The 18,597-nt window shown below is 31.0% G+C and overlaps 1 protein-coding gene across 1 annotated transcript; it reads left to right on the forward strand.

Moving 5' to 3' along the window:
• The first annotated feature begins 7,849 nt into the window (after positions 1–7,849).
• Positions 7,850–11,507, forward strand: LOC146952525 (AmmeMemoRadiSam system protein B). The gene is made up of 8 exons (XM_085702854.1): positions 7,850–8,058; positions 8,768–8,852; positions 9,050–9,118; positions 9,223–9,335; positions 9,658–9,769; positions 9,842–9,985; positions 10,373–10,547; positions 11,085–11,507. Exons 1-8 carry the CDS (start codon positions 8,004–8,006, stop codon positions 11,220–11,222), a joined length of 891 nt encoding a protein of 296 aa, XP_085558980.1. The 5' UTR covers positions 7,850–8,003; the 3' UTR covers positions 11,223–11,507.
• Positions 11,508–18,597: the final 7,090 nt, after the last annotated feature.

The raw sequence follows: 18,597 nt of genomic DNA on the forward strand, positions 1-18,597 counted from the left end.
TTAACTCAGATGTGTCTTTTTTATAAATGACAAAACCGTGAAGATTCACTCAACGATCTAAAGTCGACAATACCTAAGAACATGGTATGACATACTTGAAGGTGGAACAAAAGAACCAAACACACACTAACTCAAATTTGATTTGTTAGAATTATTTAATTATTAAATATGTTTTGATGGAAAAATTAAATATTATTTAAATCAAATTTGATTTGATTCATACTTAAAATCATGATAAAATTCAACCAGAGAAAAAAGAATAAACTTTGTTATTCCACCCGCTTTAAAATGAATGTCACTTTTAAAAAAGAAACCGTTTTCAAATAAATATTTTCAGTTTTCATTTCAATAATAATTTTTTCTTTTCAATTATACCATCCAATTAGTATTATAAACGTAACTATCAAAATATTACTTTTACTTTAGGGAAATGTTTAAGGCTAATGCTAACATGCACATGCTAAGGAAATTAAAATAGAAATAAATGTCTTCAAAATTCACTTTTATTCAATTTTTTATGAAAAACTTCTAACTTTAAATTCCTTAAGATAACAAGTAAAAACCTTAAACTTCTGTTCATTTTGAAAATGAGGATATTTTAGTAGCTAATTTCCTCTATGAAATTTTTTCTTGCAATTGTTTATCTTTACTTTTTTTGTGGTGGCCGGGGTTCGAACCCCGAACCTTACATATATTATACCAACAGCTACAATTGTTTTTTTTTTTTGGTCAAATAGCCTAGTGGCTAGAGCTCACACAATTTAATTGTGGAGAAGTGGGGTGTCCGGGGTTCGAACCACGGCCCTTATGTAACACCCCGTTTTCCCAACATAAAAATTTCATATTAAATCAGAGTATTTAAATCACAAACGGAATGTCACATACTACTTTAACGTCATAAAATAGATATTAATAAATATCCTTCCAGGTTCAACATCATAAAAGTCTGGAAATACGCAGCGGAAATAGTTCGACATGAATAAAGTCTTGGCACGCAGGCCTTATCAGAAAATCTCATAATTTGGTTCAATACTTATTCATAAAAAGTTCATAAAAGACACGTAAGGAATATATATGAAAGTAAGTCCCATCCCGTTACGTATCAAAGCACCTAGACACAAGTGAGGAGTCCACTCACGAACACTTCTAGTCTTTATTACCTGCAAGTTACTCATACGAAGGACAACATTTTCAAGCAGAAGGGGTGAGATTTCTCAAACAATAATATTAAACATATAAATCATATAAAGTACATTCAACAACTTAACATCATTAACATATCTTATACTCCATTAACTAGCATCATTAATCTCCTACATTAGTTATACACTTCATCTTATATCATCTTAATTGTAGACGTAAACATCATCATATAACATCAATTACTAATTCATAAACATCAGCATACATCATCAAATATTAATTACAAACATCAACACATATATTAATCACAAACATCAACACATATAATGATCATAACCATCAACATCTAACACCAAATATAATCATAAGCATCATCATGTATTTCACACAAGTATCATTATCAAGCATATCATTTATCGAAAACAACTTCATAATTAAGTTCGTAATCAACTTCTTAAACAAACATCATCATTAAATCATCATCAAATATAAGTTATGACGACTCTACAATGCAACAACATCTTCAACAACAACTTAGACAACTTCAATATGCATGTGGTACCACCAGGGCATTAAGCCCCCTTCGCTAAGGTCATATTTGGACCTGTCGGGCATTAAGCCCCCATCGCTAAGGTCATAAAGAACCTGTCGGGCATTAAGCCCCCATCACTGACTATGCAACGACACAATCTTTGTAACACCCCGTTTTCCCAACGTAAAAATTTCTTAAATAAAATCAGAGTTTTTCATCATAAAACGGAATGTCACATTTCTTAAAAAACCGTAAATGGAATAATAATTTATCCTTCAAAAATATAACAACATAATCTTTAAAACTTCGCAGCGGAATAGTTTGACAACTTAAATAATCTTTGGCACAAGGGCCTCAATATAAAATTTCATAAAACTTAGTTCAACATCAATTCTTGAAAGATTCATAAAGTAATACGTAAGGAACATAAAGTAAAGACATAATCCCATCCCGTTACGTATCAGAGCACCTAAGACACACTTGTGAGGAGTCCACTCACGACCGCAACTAATCCTGGTTACCTGCAAGTTACCCATACGAAGAGCAACATTTCCAAGCAGAGGGGTGAGATTTCTCAAACAATAATATAAAGCATATAAATCATATAAAGTACATTCAACAACTTAAACATCTTATAATTCATTAATCATATCTAACAACTTAAACTTTCTTAACTAGTGTCACTATTCTTCCTATATTAGTCATATACTTCATCTTATATTATCAATAATATCACATACATCATCACATATCATCATTAGTAAACATGTAACATCATATCATAAATCACATAGCATCATACCATAAATCACATAGCATCTTATCATAAATCACATAGCATCTTATCATAAACAACTTCATAATCAATCATCATAAGCAACTTCGTAATCAATCATCATACACATCATAATCATTCATCATCTTAAGCATCATAATCATTCATAAAACACTTCATTAATAGCTCATCAACTTGACATCTTAACATCTTAACATCTCGATAACTTGACATCTTAACAACTTGACCTGACAATGCATCTAGACTCGACTATGCAACTCTTAACGTCTTAAACCATCTTTGATCATCATGAAAATGCAAATGCATGTGGTACCATTTTAGGGCATAAGCCCTCATCATCGTGGTTGAGCATAAATATACTCCTAGGGCATAAGCCCTCATCGTCGTGGTTGAGCAAAAGCTCCATCGTCGTGGTTGAGCAAAAAGCTCCATCGTCGTGGTTGAGCAAAAGCTCCATCGTCGTGGTTGAGCAAAAGCTCCAGGGCATGAGCCCTCATCTTTAAATGAGTATGCATGGACTCAACATCTTACGTCTTAGAAACTTTATGAACATCTATGACATCCTAACATCTTGATATCTTGACAACATAACATCTTAACAACTTGATGACTTCATAACGACTCGACGACTTAACAACTCTTATCATCTTAACGTCTTAACATCTTAACATCTTGACAACATATGGATCACATAAATAATTCATGTCATATCATAATATAACAATATCAAATGATAATAAACAACATCTTAAAACATCATATTCATCAATCATAAACAACTTCATATAACATCGTATTTAAACATCGACAATAATTCACTATGTATCTTTGTAAAAACATAATAAATTATCCACAACATATTTTCATGTCAAACCAAAGCTACTGGAAAGATATCACAAATATCAACAACTTTCATGTTTAGAACAAAGATCAATTCAAAACAGAAACAAATGAACAAAACGCAAAAACATGAAACAGAGAATGCTGTCATCGAACAATTTCGCTAAGACCTCCCTGTAGTATTTTAATCATAACTCAAAGACCAAACATCATTTTCACGTCAAACCAAAGCCACTGGAAAGCTAACAAAATTATCTAAAACTTTCATGTTTACGCCTAAGACCAATTCTGTACCGATCAATACCAGTTTTCATTTTAAATTCGGAAAAGTTGTGCTGAAAGTCCATAAAAATTCACTGTGACCTATGTGCAGTAATTTGACCATAACTCAAGTTCTATATATCCTATTGACGTGAGACCAACGGCATTAGAAAGCTAACATTCATACCTACAACTTTCGTGTTTACACCTAAACCCATTTCGGAACTTAAACTTGTCAAACTGAGACAATAAAAACGCGTTTTGCACATTGACAGCAAAATCGCAGTTCAGCTGCGATTTCGCTTTGGGGAAATCTTTTCCACTCCGTTTTCGATCCAATACTCTCCAAACTTGACCCTAATCATTACCCTATGATTACCCTATCATTAGAACACTAATTATTCATCAACCTACTGTATGAAAATTCAAAGAGTTCTCAAATCTATTAACAACCTATTACAATTCTTAAACCCTAATTCTTAAACTCACCGACATCTCATCCAATTTCATGGTTCTAACCTCAAAACTATATCCAATAATCATCATATGGATTATCTAAGGTCTGTACACAGTTTCTACATCAATCTAACAACTTTTCATCGGTTAATCCTCAATTCTTCACTTAAAACCCTAATTCCTCAATCCTCACAAACTCTCCCCAACTTGTTAGATGTAATCTAATGATTTAACAACTTAATATTAATGCAAGATAGTCTCACCCTCACCTTAGATTAATTCCTGAATCAGCGGCAGCGTTCTTCTTTCCTAAGGTCTTCTCCTCTTCTCTTGACTTTTCTCTCCTCTTCTCTTCTTTCTTGTTCTCCTCTTTTCCAAAAAGCGGTTTCCGTAAACTCTTTCTAACCTAAGCTTCTCTATTTATAATACTAAACGCTCTTCGTAAATCTATTTTGGCCCAACAACTTATTCTTCTTTCTATTCTAACCCCCTTCTTATTTCTCTTACACCTCAAAACTACTCTATTCCTCATAATCTTATTTATTTCTAAATTAAATATATCTCTCCCCCACTTAATAATAATAATACACCAATAACAAATATATCTCTAACAAATAACAAATATATTTCTACACCAAATAACAAATATATCTATAACAAATAACAAATATATTTCTACACCAAATAACAAATATATCTATAACAAATAACAAATATATTTCTACACCAGATAACAATTATATTATGCTAGTAAATACCAACATATAACATAAGAAAATATCACATAAATCATGTAAATCATACCAATCATATAAATATATTCTAAAACTAATTAAAATAATTAAATAAAAAGGAGGGCGTTACAATCTTCCTACAACTTGGACAACAACGTGAACATCTTATACAATTCCATTAAAATGGACAACTTCTTAAATCATGACAACTTAGACCGACTTATACATCTTCACTAAGATTCAGCAGCAACAAACAGCAACAATTGCAGCATATAACAGTGCTAGAATATCATATCATCAATAAGAAATGAATCATATCAACTTAACATCATAGAACATCATAATATTATGTATCATACAATACTCACATAATGTATTCCAACATATCAACAACAATAACCGCATATACATTAATCAATTACATTCATATTAAAGTCCAAAACATTCTTCAAAAGCAAATCAAGTTTGATCAATGAGACATAAGCCAAATACTCATAAAACACCTCAACTAAATCCCTAATACTTAAGTTGAAGTTGGGAAACCAACCATAAGTTTTTGGACTAACTTGGGATTAGTTATGCTAAGTTTTCTTAAAGTTTTCTGAAGACCCACTTGGACTATTTTCATCATAACTCAAAAACTATGAATCATTTTCATGTCAAACCAAAACCATTAGAAAGCTAACTCAAATATCTACAACTTTTATGTTTACACCGAAAGCTAATTCAACACGGAAAGGGGCGAAAAAGACATAAGAACGCAACAATCGAAGTTCTGACAGCACGCAACGAAAACACAACAAGCAGTCACCCATGAGGGGCTGCCTTGCTGCGCCCAGGCGTGGGAAGGCAGTAGCCCACCTGCGACGCAGCTTTGTGCAGTCCCATTTTTTTTGGTTTCACCGTTTCGTCCGTAAAAACCTAACCGTTACTCCGAATCCGATTCCGTTTTCGCCTACGCGTTCTATTCGACAAATCCTATCATATTTTACTGAAAAATCATATTTTTAAATCTCCAAAACAGCTTATCCTAGAATCACTTATTTCTCAAAAACACTTAAAATCACTTTTTCTCAGAATCTCAACTTTTCATCCATTCTCATGTTTCTAACCATCAAACTACTTCTAATAACATTCCTATAGGATATCTAAGGTTTGTTCATGATTCTCTCATCAATTCTACGGTTCTTCATCACTAATCATCAAAATCGCTCATAAACCCTAATTCTTAAACTCACCGACTTCTCATCTAATCATTTGTTTTAAACCTCAAAACTATTCCAATAATCATTCTACGGATTATCTAAGGACTGTTCACAGTTTCTACATCAATCTAACAATTTTCATCCATTAATCCTCAATTCTTCACTCAAAACCCTAATTCTCTTAATCTCACAAACTCTCCCCAACTTTGTTAGATGTAATCTAATGATTTACAACTTAATATTAAAGCTAGATAGTCTCACCCTCACCTTAATTTTGCAGAAATCACAGCTCTCTCTTCTTCTCTTGGCTTTTCTCTTCTTTTCTCCAAAACTTGAACGTACGTTGTAAACTATTCTCTCAACCTATCTTCCTCTATTTATAACCTTTCTATTCTTTCTAAATCTATTTGGGCCCAACAACTTAATCTCCTTTCTATTCTAACCCCCAATTCTACTTACACTAATAATTCTCATATTCTAATAAATAATAGAAATATGTCACGTAATAAAATACTAACACCTCTTATAAATAATTAAATCACATAAATAAATTCTAACTTAATAAAAATAATTAAATAAAAAGGAGGGCGTTACACCTTACATATAAAATGCAATATCTCTACAATTGTTTTTCTTTACGAGTAAATAGGCAATTACCCCCCTGAAATTGTAAGTTTCGTCAATTACCCCCCTGAAATTAACAAAACTTCAATTACCCCCCCCCCCCCTGAAATTGCGCAACGTTAATCAATTTACCCCCTCCGTCAAATTTTTCTGTTAGTCAATATGACGTTTTGCAATTACCCCCCTAAAGTTTTGCACTTATGTGCAAAATACCCCTTGAACTTAAAAATTTATATATTTTTTTGTTGTACTTGGCTATTCATTTATAACTTGATGTTGTTTACCTTTTATTTTTTTTCATGTGATCCTTCATCAACAATCAACATGTCATTCTAATTTTACAGAATTCAAATATTTGGTCCCAAAGTCAAGTTTAAAGAATTCCTACATTAAGCAGCACACTATAAAGCATAAGGCTTCCTACACTTATCAACAAGAAACCTTGGGATGAATCTATATATACAAAATCCTTCGATTGAAAGTTATGGAAGTGAATGAAACCTCCATATTTGAAAACAGAGCCAAACATTATTAGGGAAAAAGCACTTCCAATAATTTTCTTCACTCAAAATTGCTTGAAAGCAGAGCTAAACACAATGGTCAATGTTCTCATCCATATGCAAATTATCTCTCATCATGTATAATTGAAAGAATGCATATGCATTGAAAAGAGAATCACATATAATATCAAACTAAACATTACAAGTGTCCAAAGTTTGACATGATAGTATTGAGAATTCATATGACATAGATGCTGACATTAACAAAATTACAAAGTATCAAAATAACATAGCACAGCTAAACATAACATTTCAAAAAGCTCATTAGTTCTATCTTTTAATGATACTTTAGCAACAATTTTTTTTCTCATCAATCAACTCAAAGCAATAAGTGTCTCCAATCTCCAATTTGCAATCTTTCTTAAAGCTAACGGTTAATTGTTTACCTTTAATATCTTTTGAGTCAAGTATAAGAAAAAAAATATATAAATTTTCAATTTCAGGGGGGTAAATTGATTAACGTTGCGCAATTTCAGGGGGTAATTGAAGTTTTGTTAATTTCAAAGGGGTAATTGACGAAACTTACAATTTCAGAGGGTAATTGCTTATTTACTCTTTTCTTTACTAATAATACAACTGCCTCGTCAAATTTACCTAGTAGTATTTTCTTCAATCAATTTTATTCCCAAAATAAAACATGGGATTTGCTTGTTCTTTCTAGTTCTAGTATAAATAAAAGCAACCCAAGACGCAAAGAGAAAGTGTAATAATGAAAGAGATTGCACTAACTTTGTTGTAGTAAGTAACTTAACTGAACGAGATAGAATCGTGGAGCGTGTCAGAGAAACTAAAACAAAAACTCGTTCTTCTTCAATTGTAGGGTTTTATCAAAAACTCAAATCCTCTTTCACCATGGTCACCAAAGTCCGAAAACCATCTCATGCTGGTTCTTGGTACACCGACAATCGTAAGTTTCTTCAATCAATCATTGATTTCTATTCATTTAAGGAATTTTTAATTTAATTTTTACGATCAAGATTAAAAAAATTAGGGTTTCATCTTTTAATTATTGTTTTTTTTTTGTTATTATTTCAATTGGGATGGTTAAAGTTTGAATTTTTAGTTTTTATTTCTGTTGGGTTGTGGTTAAAGTTAGTTTTTTTTTTTTTTTTAAAAAAAAAAATAACTGCGGCTTAATGTGATATTTGATACTGCTGAGATCACAGTTAAATATGAACTCAATTGCATTAAGATTTTGGTAGGATTAAACACTCTTATGTCGCGACCTAGTTTGTAATCGCGGAATTTTAAATAAAGCCCTGCTTTTTTTCTTTTCTTTTTTCTTTCTAATATATGGTTGAATTTTTAATAATGTATATATGATTTGATGGGTTGAAACATTTTCAAGAACTATGAAGGTTTGAGGAAATTGAAGTTCTTCACTCTATAGTTGTTATTGATGGCTTTGCAATCCCAACTTGCGACACAATTCTGGTTGCATTAGCTGCATTTGACTGTGATTAATGATAGTATCAAAGATTGCCCCCAATTTGTGCGACTGTGATTCTCTCTATTATTAAAGATTGTGATGCAAGCTTGATTTAAAACCTTGGTGACCAGCAAAATTTCAAATTGATATTTCTGTCTGATTCTTTTTGTTAATTTATATTTTTCAGCTAAGCAGCTTTCAGAAGAACTGGAAGGATGGCTGAATTCGTGTGGTTTAACGAAGTCTTCTGATGTGCGTGGAGTAATAGCACCGTAAGTGAATGTATTAGACTTGTAATGTAACCCATAATTGAAACTTCAGGGTCTGATGTTGTTTTTTCAAATATCATTTTGGATTCCAAGTTTTAGAGGAGTTCAATAATTCAATCTGCTTTATTTATTTATTTATGATTTTTGAGAGAAACAATGCTAATGTATTTGCAATGCACTGGAATGTTGTGTTGTGTTAGACATGCAGGTTATTCGTATTCAGGACGTGCTGCTGCCTATGCCTTTGGAAACATTGATCCATCTAACATGTAAGTTCATTTCTTGTCTGTTCCTCTGACTTGTTGCCTGGTAACTTGTGGATTGTTGTTGTTGCTGATGTTGCTATTATTTTATTTCGATTTTGTAATTTCAGAAAACGTGTTTTCCTACTTGGTCCTTCTCACCACTATTACACCCCAAAATGTGCTCTTTCAACTGCAACAGTCTACAAGACACCCATTGGGGACCTGCCTATTGATTTGGAAGGTAGTGATAATTGTATGATATATGAATATGAATTGTTGTATTGAAAATTGAAATTATACTATAATTCTACATATTTATGTTCAAGAGAGGGTCTCTCAGGAAAAGGATATTAGGAAATGACTAAACTATATTAGGAAACTATATAAAGTAATGAAGAAAAAGTATCTGATCATTATAATTACAATCAATAGTCTTCTATCTGAGTTATGGATATGTGTAAATTATTTGAACTGATTTATTGAGAACTGATACATTTTGTTTGACTTCAATATTGGCTTCTGTCTTTCCTCATTACACATTTGATTTTCCATTGTATTACCAGTAAACGAGCAGCTTAAAGCTACGGGAAAATTTGAAACGATGGATATTCGAGTTGATGAAGCTGAACATAGCATGGAAATGCACTTGCCATATCTTGCTAAAGTATTTGAAGGGTAAGTTTTATCATATTTAAAGGGTTCCAGTTCTTGAAACTTGCCAGAGACTGAGTTTGAATATTGGCGCAGGCACCCGGTGAAAATTGTACCCATTTTAGTCGGTGCAGTTAGTGCTGAGAATGAAGCTATGTATGGACAGATTCTTGCTCAATTTGTCGACGATCCCACTAATTTCTTCTCCATTTCATCTGATTTTTGTCACTGGGGATCTCGGTATGTACTTTTTTCTTACATGTTGAGCTACCTTATTTCTTTCTTTCATTTCTCGGTATACTCTCGCAATTTGCAACTTTTGTCTGAAATGCTAAAAAAACACAATAACACAAAGCAAATATTTAGAAACCAGTTATGTTTTCTATGGTTTATTTACTTGATATTACTTGTTAGATGCTTGATGTTTTCTAAACTTCAAATAATATACTTCGTTATTATGATTTTTTTTGTTAAGATATGCTCCATTGTGACTGTTCATTGGCAATATTTATAGTACACTATCTTTTCTTATTGTCCGTGTCTATGTATTCTGATGGATATCTCACATCCATCAACAGTTTGAAGCTTGTATTGATCGTGTGATTTGTGACTGGTATTTTATGTCAGATTCAATTACATGCACTATGACAAAAAACACGGGCCTATTTACAAATCCATTGAGGCCTTGGACAAGATGGGCATGGATATCATCGAAACTGGAGACCCTGATTCATTCAAAAAATATCTGTCAGAATATGACAATACAATCTGTGGACGCCATCCAATTAGTGTTTTTCTCCATGTAAGGTTCTTATAAATTTTCATGGACGTAGAATTATTGCATTGTTGTTGATATTGTTATAAAATCATGTTTTCTTATAATTTAGGTCAAAAATCATGTTTTCCTATAATTTAGGTCAGATTAGATTATAATTAAGCTCAAATTATACCATTAAGGTCCTTTTAATTTCATTGAATTTTCAGTTTGGTCCTTAAAGTTTAAAAGTTTCTAATGGAGTCCTCATCCATTGTTGTCAAGATTTATAAGGATGTTCTAGCTAGTAGCATTTATAATGGGAATTAGGAAACACTTGGACCAGCCCAGTTTCAATACAAAATAACATTACTATTGTATTGTTGTCAATATTATGCTTTGAGCCAAATGTATTGTTATCCAAAACTGTATCTTAAAAATGTTCATTGAGTTTCTTTATAAAATAGTGAAGGGCATATATCTGTATGTGGTGTTTCTGATCCATATTTGTTGCAGCTTTACCACATTAAATTAGTTTTTCTATTTTATGCTGATCATAATTTCAACATTTTGCAAATTTATCAGATGCTGATGAACTGCTCATCAAAGATAAAAATCAAATTTCTTCGCTACGAGCAGTCTAGTCAATGCCATAGTACAAGGGATAGTAGTGTTAGTTATGCATCTGCAGCAGCAAAGGTTGATGATTTAAGCTCTAGTTGAAGTTATTACCTTCTTCAATGGGGCGTTGAAAATTTGATTTCCTTTTAAATTGACTATTTATATTTAAGCTTCAAACAAATGGACATTATTGTTCCTTGTTTGTAGATTATTGTCACTAAAATATTTAGCTCACCTTTAGACTGGGAAGTTGTCAAATAATGAAATTCCATTACACTCCCAGTTGGTGTTCCAACCTAACATGCTTGGAAAGTTGTGACTTTGAATATATGATTTGATCGTGTCATGTTTGCAATTGTAACCATTAAATCTTTACTTTTCACTTTAGACAGCTTTGTTTTTGAAGTTGTGTTAGTTATGGTGATGAAGGTGTTGGTTCTTGTGGCGGCATCCGCGTAACAATGTAATGTCTTGATGGAGCAACACTGCTGCCTATGTAATGCTGATGCCGTTGATTTTATTTTTATCAAAGTTTTTACAGAATAGAAGTTGAGAAAAAAAATTAACTTTTATATCAAGCATCTTTTACATCTTAGAGATATTTATGGCATAAAAGTTTAAAAAATATGCATATTATTAAATTAGTACTATTGGCTATTTCAAGTCGAGCTCAATACTTTGGTGAACTCCGCATATAAAAAAAGCTCGGTGATATTTGTATGGAACTCGGTTAACTCTTTCATTAAATCATAAAATGTAAATCAATATTTTCTCTACAAATGTTTTTGAGTCACAAATTTGAGTTTACAAGTTTTTTCGAAGGCTTTCATGCCGTTGAGGTCAAGAAAAACAGCATAACTAATAAGTGGAGAAATGATATTTGTACAACCATTTCTTTTACAATTTTTGTGACAATTCTCTCATACTCACATTGTTTTTTTTACTTTTTCTCTCTATTGGTTTGATTTTTGTGTCAATACATCTTTTTGTTTGTAAAATTATAGTTGTTACAAAAGTTGTCAATTAAATGATTGTTTAAATAACACATATCAATTATTGAATGAACCTAAAAAGTGAAAAGTTTCTTACATTTGAGACCGGAGGGAGTATCATTTCATTGTCCACGAAGATTATGCTACTCCCTCCGTCTCACAATAATTGTCTCTTTACCATTTTTTCTTTTTCTCAAAATAATTGTCACTTTACAATACCAATGCAACATTTATTATTTTTTTCCACTATTATACCCTTATTTATTGAATTTCATCCAACTTAACTACTCCACTAACTACAATTAATAAGGGTGTTTTAGTAAATGTTACTGATTTTACCATTGAAATCAACACAATTAATCATTTCCTTAATAATCGTGCAGAAACCTTAAACGACTAATATTGTGAGACGGAGGGAGTATATTTTTTCTTAAAAAAATATTCAGTGTTAATCACTTTCAATAAAATAATTGTTAAGAGTAAACAAAAACTAATGAATATTGTTTTCCTTTGATACTTTAATTGATTCTAACAAAAAGATAAAGTGAACCGGATTAACTAACTAACAATTTCAAAGTTTGCTTCCCTTCTATTTCCAATGTTGCCCCATCAGATAGTCATCAAGTGGAACAACAACAACCTTGCCGGCGTCATTCTCAACGTAGATGGTAGTTGCATGGGCTCCCCAATTAGAACTGGTTATGGAGGAGTCTTACGAAACAATATAGGTTTTTATTTATCAGGTTTTTCTGGTTTCATTAATGATTCATCTGATATATTGTATGCCGAGTTATATGCTATTTACAAGGGGCTCTTGTTGGTCAAAGATTTGGAAATCATCAATTTAGTTTGCTACTCTGATTCTTTTCACTACATTAACCTCGTTAAAGGCCCTTTCCTTGAATTCCATGTGTATGATGTTTTGATTCAAGACATCAAGGAGTTGATTGAGGAGAGTTTTGTCACGGTTGACCACACCCTCAGTGAAGGAAACAAATGTGCTGATTATATTGCTAAGCTTGGAGCTTCGTTCAACAACGACGTTACCATTCATCCTTCATCTCCGGATGGTCTTTTGAACCTCCTAGAGGCGGATGATGCTGGAACTTTATTTCCTAGAGAGTAGTTTTGTTTCTGATGTTTTTCTTTTGTTTTTTTGTTTTGATTTTAGCCTTGTACACAAAAAAAAACTAACTAACATGAGAGAATTGTCATGATCAGTTTTATTTTATGCAAATTTTTTTGTTCTTATCAGCAATTTAATTTGATTGGCATGAAAGAGGTAAAGAGAGATGTCAAAATCAGTTTAAATTAAATCTTAACCAATTAATTCAAATGGCGTGTAAGTATAGCATCCAGAAAATTACTTTCAAACCGTCTGCCTTAAATAAAACATATTGTGATAGATAGTTATTCTAATGAGTTTCTTAACTGATTGAGATTTCATACCCCACGAAATCGAATATCTATTTTCTGATCAAAATATTACAACAGCTTATCCGTAAACATCAACATGTTATCAACTCCCTAAAAAAAAAAAAAATGTTATCAATCTAACAATGAAAATACATACGCACTGTATATTAAAAAAAGTTAAATAAGTTTTTCGTTTCTATAAATATAACAAATTTTTAATTTTAGTCTGTAAAAAATAAATTCAAATGTTTTCACTCTCACCAAATTTTTTGCTTTGTTTTTGGTCTCTAATTGATACAATTTTGACATGTTTGTGACATTTGTTGACCATATAAGATGAATATACAAGGGTTGAGGATGATAAATGGACATAACATGAATACATCTTTAACATAAAAGTCACAATGTTGATATTTATATGAACATAAATTGGTTAGGGACAAAAAAACAAAACAAATAACTCTGTGAGAATGAAAACATCTCATTTTACTTATTAGGGATTGAAATCAAAATTCTGTGTATTTATATGGATGAAAAACTTAATTAACCCTTAAATGAATATCCAATATATATAGTAATTGGTCAATTAGGAACCCGACTCCTCTTTAGTTGACGTTGTAAGCATTAAGAATATCAGTGACCGTTTGATCATGATTTGGATGGTTTAGATTTAAGTTTCGTATTTTAAATTATAAATAAAATAAAAATTAAAGGTATGTCCTAAAATGAGTTTGAAAGAGAATTGTCCTAAAATGATTGTCTAAATATCATTTCTCTTTCTTTATATGAAGCTTTTTATGATTTTCTGATATCAATTAATTCGGTTAAAGTTTTTGAAAGACTTTTGTATCGTTTTCATTGAAATACTTTTTATGAACCAATCATTAGACAAATGATTTTGCCATTAGTGAAGGTCAAACTTTTGAAATAGGATTATTTATGTTTTACTATTTGATGGCTTTTGTATATCTATGAGAGATTGATGATTAAAATAAATTGGTCGAGACTATTTTTTAAGAGAAAATATATTGAAAGTTATCCAAAATAAACGATGGAAAGTTATCTCAATACATGCATGTTCTGATATCTTTTGGATAGAAAATCTTAATCTGATACTATAAAATTGTTTGATATGTTTTAAATTTATATTTGTTCTTTGCTTCATGATGATTAATTTGATGCGGTGCAGTTGGTTCTTTGGTCTCCACCTAACAAGAATCAAGTGACTTTAAAGTTGATGGGAGCTCTTTCGAAAATTTTGGTCGGGCGGGTTATAGAGGTTTAATTTGAGATCACACCAGCTCATAAATTATAGGATTTAGTGGACACAACTCGAATTTTTTTTTTTGTTGACCTTATTACCAAAAAAAATGAAATTTTTGACCCCCTATGAGAATTAATTACTTAAATGACCCACTTTCATGTTTTTTTTTTACTTTAAATTTTTTTTTTGTCTTTTAGTGTCCATTACCGCCATTTGAGATGGCTGTAATGGCAGAATATGACACCTGTCCAGAGACAGCCGTTTTTTTTTGTCCTGTAGTGCATTCAGAAAATTGGGAAAAAAAATTCAATTTTGCTCCCGCAGGGAGTCGAACCACAGACACTCAGGTGGAATGCCCACAGCATTGCCACTATGCCAGTACACGCTTGTTGCGATATTTCCCATCCGATAATATATATCCCATTTCGAAGAACAGTTTCACACACCATAATATACATCCAGATTTTGTTCATATTCGTAAAAAAAAAATCGATATAAAATCTAATTTTTTTTCGTATTCTTCGAATAATTTTTTAAAATAGGGTTAATTAAGTATATGGTCCCTATAAATATTCAAAATTTTGTTTTTAGTTCCTACAAAATAAAATCACACTTTTTAGTCTCTGTGACATTTTTCTTTTGCATTTTAAATTTTTTATAGAAACTAAAAATGTTGATGGAAAATTTTACAGGGACTAAAAATGCTGACGAAAGTTTTTACAGGGACTAAAAAATGCGATTTTATTTTGTAGGGGCTAAAAATGAAATTCAGAATATTTATAGGGATCATTTATTTAATTAACCCTTTAAAATATTATCTGACTAGTCTAGAACTTTTTATTAGATGGGATAATTGGATAAATAATTTTTTATTTTGACATAGCCTAGAATTTATTTTGAAATATTATCTGACTAATATTTTTGAGATCAAAAATATTTTTATTTTTGATGTCAAAAAGTGTTATAAAAAGTGTGATTTTATTTTGTAGAGACTAAAAACAAAATTTTGAATATTTATAGAGACCATATACTTAATAAACCCTATTTTAAAAAAGGGTTAATTAAGTAAATGGTCCATATAAATATTCAGAATTTCTTTTTAGTCCCTACAAAATAAAAATTATACTTTTTAGTCCCTATAAAATTTTTCATCAACACTTTTAGTCCCTATAAAATTTTTCATCAACACTTTTAGTCCCTATAAAATTTTCCAGCAGCATTTTTAGTCCCTATAAAATTTTTCCATCAGCATTTTTAGTCCATAAAATGCTTAAGGAAAATGTCACGGGGACTAAAAAGTATGATTTTATTTTGTAGAGACTAAAAACAAAACTGTGAATATTTATAAGGACTAAAAACTTAATTAACCCTTTAAAAAATTATTCGAAGAATACGAAAAAAATTTAGATTTTATATCGATTTTTTTTTTTACGAATATGAACAAAATCTGGATGTATATTATGGTGTGTGAAACTGTTCTTCGAAATGGGATATATATTATCGGATGGGAAATATCACAACAAGCGTGTACTGGCATAGTGGCAATGCTGTGGGCATTCCACCTGAGTGTCTGTGGTTCGACTCCCTGCGGGAGCAAAATTGAATTTTTTTTCCCAATTTTCTGAATGCACTACAGGACAAAAAAAAAACGGCTGTCTCTGGACAGGTGTCATATTCTGCCATTACAGCCATCTCAAATGGCGGTAATGGACACTAAAAGACAAAAAAAAAAATTTAAAGTAAAAAAAAAACATGAAAGTGGGTCATTTAAGTAATTAATTCTCATAGGGGGTCAAAAATTTCATTTTTTTTGGTAATAAGGTCAACAAAAAAAAAAAATTCACACAACTCATGAATTGTAGGATTTAGTGGACACAGCTCATAAATATGTTGAGACAACAGATACTATCAAGAAGTGCGAATTATATGGCGAAAATGGGAGCAAACACCGTGGATCGTTTAAGAATATTTTCAAGTCACTACCTTGAAAAAGAAAATCATACTATTTAATTTGATTTGTTATAACTTGAAATCAACGAACATTTATAAATTTTAAACGTTAGCGCAATAAAAAGAGAGTAAACTTGCCCGTTTTTTTGCTGGTGAATATAGTGTATTTTGATATGAAATTTCGGATATCGAAAGTTTAATTTTTTTTTCCTTCAAGATTGCGTCTATTTTATTTATATATGAAATTTAGGTTTTTAAATTTTTGGATTAGACCCATCTCTATTGAGCTGCCAAGTTTGTAAGTGATGCCAAATTGCCAGCGCTCATGAAGATTTCTAGAAGAGTTTGAGTTTTGAAAATCAGGACATATCTAAAGAACAATGTGAGATTGAATATATCTTATATTATTTATGAAAGTTTTTTGTTTTATGCGCTTACAGTAAACATTTTAACATTCAATTTTGAGGATTGGAAATTGAAGATTTGGTGTTATTAATAGAAATGTTTCTTATGTAAAACTCAAAAGTTTAATAGGTAAATATGCTTATTCAAGGTTCTACGTTTAATTATGGTAGAAGACATGTGTAGGTGTTATCCGAATGCTACACCATCGAGCATACCAATGTTGAGAATAAATTGTCTAAATTTCTTCTTAAAAAATGTCTAACTATCTTTTCTTTGGAAAATTTTAGTTTAAAATTATTTTAGGTTTAAAACAAGATATCATTAGGATTTGCAATTTTTATTTAAATATATATGTTTTGGAAATATGTTTTGCTTTATAGTTTTGTTATATACATCGAGCCATGAATAAAAATTTAGAGAGAGACTTCTCCATTAGGAAAAGAGATTTCTTCATAAGAAAAAGTATCTCATCTCATATAATTTTTGCTATACAAACATAAAAAATCTCATCAATGGTATCAGCAATCGATGTTCATACTCGAAGAAGAAGATGAAAAAAGGATAAATCAACAACCAAATATAGGTTCATAACAAACAAACAATGACAACATCTTCATGTATGACTTGTAACTAAAAACCAATGGCTAGATATTCATGCATTATTATGTATGACTTATAACCATCAACCAATGTCTACTTCTTCATATATTACATAAAGATGTAGATAAATAACAACCAACAACCCATACATTTTTATCTGTTGCATGAAACATGCTCAAGTAATGCATGAAGATGTAGATGAACAATACCAATGACTTACAACCTACATAATCATGTGTTATATGAAAGATACCCATGTTTTACATGAAGTTATGGGGGAGGAAGAACAACAAGTAAAAAGAAGAAGCTTTTCAACTTGATTCTCATATTAGATGCACAAAAGATATTTATTCAAGGATTGTGTTGAGAATAAAATGTCTATTTTTTTATTTTTAAGTAAGGATAAAAATAGAATCAAAAGATTATAACTCATTCCATTCCGCATACTTTTCAAGCAATGGTTTGAGAAATTTGCTCAATTCCGTCATAAAGCATATCCAAACAATTAATGGAATGAAATCTATGTTCCATTCCGCTCTGTTCGATTCCATTCTGTTCCGCTATGTTATGTTTCATCGATCCAAATAGTTTTTTTTTTGAAGGACAACTTGTACGACAACTTTGTAAATGATTTAAAAATAGCTTTTCATTAAATAACAACTCTTTTAATAATTATTGGTTTAAAGAACAATACTATCACAATTGTCGATTTTCAACCTGTACCGAAGAAATCCTAAAAAAACTTATAATAAATGTTAAGCGTAATTTAAAGGTTTTGTCAAGAAGTGTTATGACAAAAGCCTAAAAAGAGTTAGATATCAGATGCATCGGTCATTCAATAATCCTAAAA

Source organism: Medicago sativa, chromosome 1 (assembly GCF_051527215.1).
Source record: "Medicago sativa cultivar Bolivia chromosome 1, Bolivia_mono, whole genome shotgun sequence".
Classification (NCBI taxonomy): Eukaryota; Viridiplantae; Streptophyta; class Magnoliopsida; order Fabales; family Fabaceae; genus Medicago; species Medicago sativa.

What these genes read in the sequence shown, in the direction of transcription:
- LOC146952525 (XM_085702854.1), top strand. Translation starts at nt 8,004, where the DNA reads ATGGTCACCAAAGTCCGAAAACCATCTCATGCTGGTTCTTGGTACACC. An exon ending in TTTTGTCACTGGGGATCTCG is followed by an intron (nt 9,986 to 10,372) that starts GTATGTACTTTT and finishes ATTTTATGTCAG; the next exon opens with ATTCAATTACATGCACTATG. An exon ending in CAATTAGTGTTTTTCTCCAT is followed by an intron (nt 10,548 to 11,084) that starts GTAAGGTTCTTA and finishes CAAATTTATCAG; the next exon opens with ATGCTGATGAACTGCTCATC.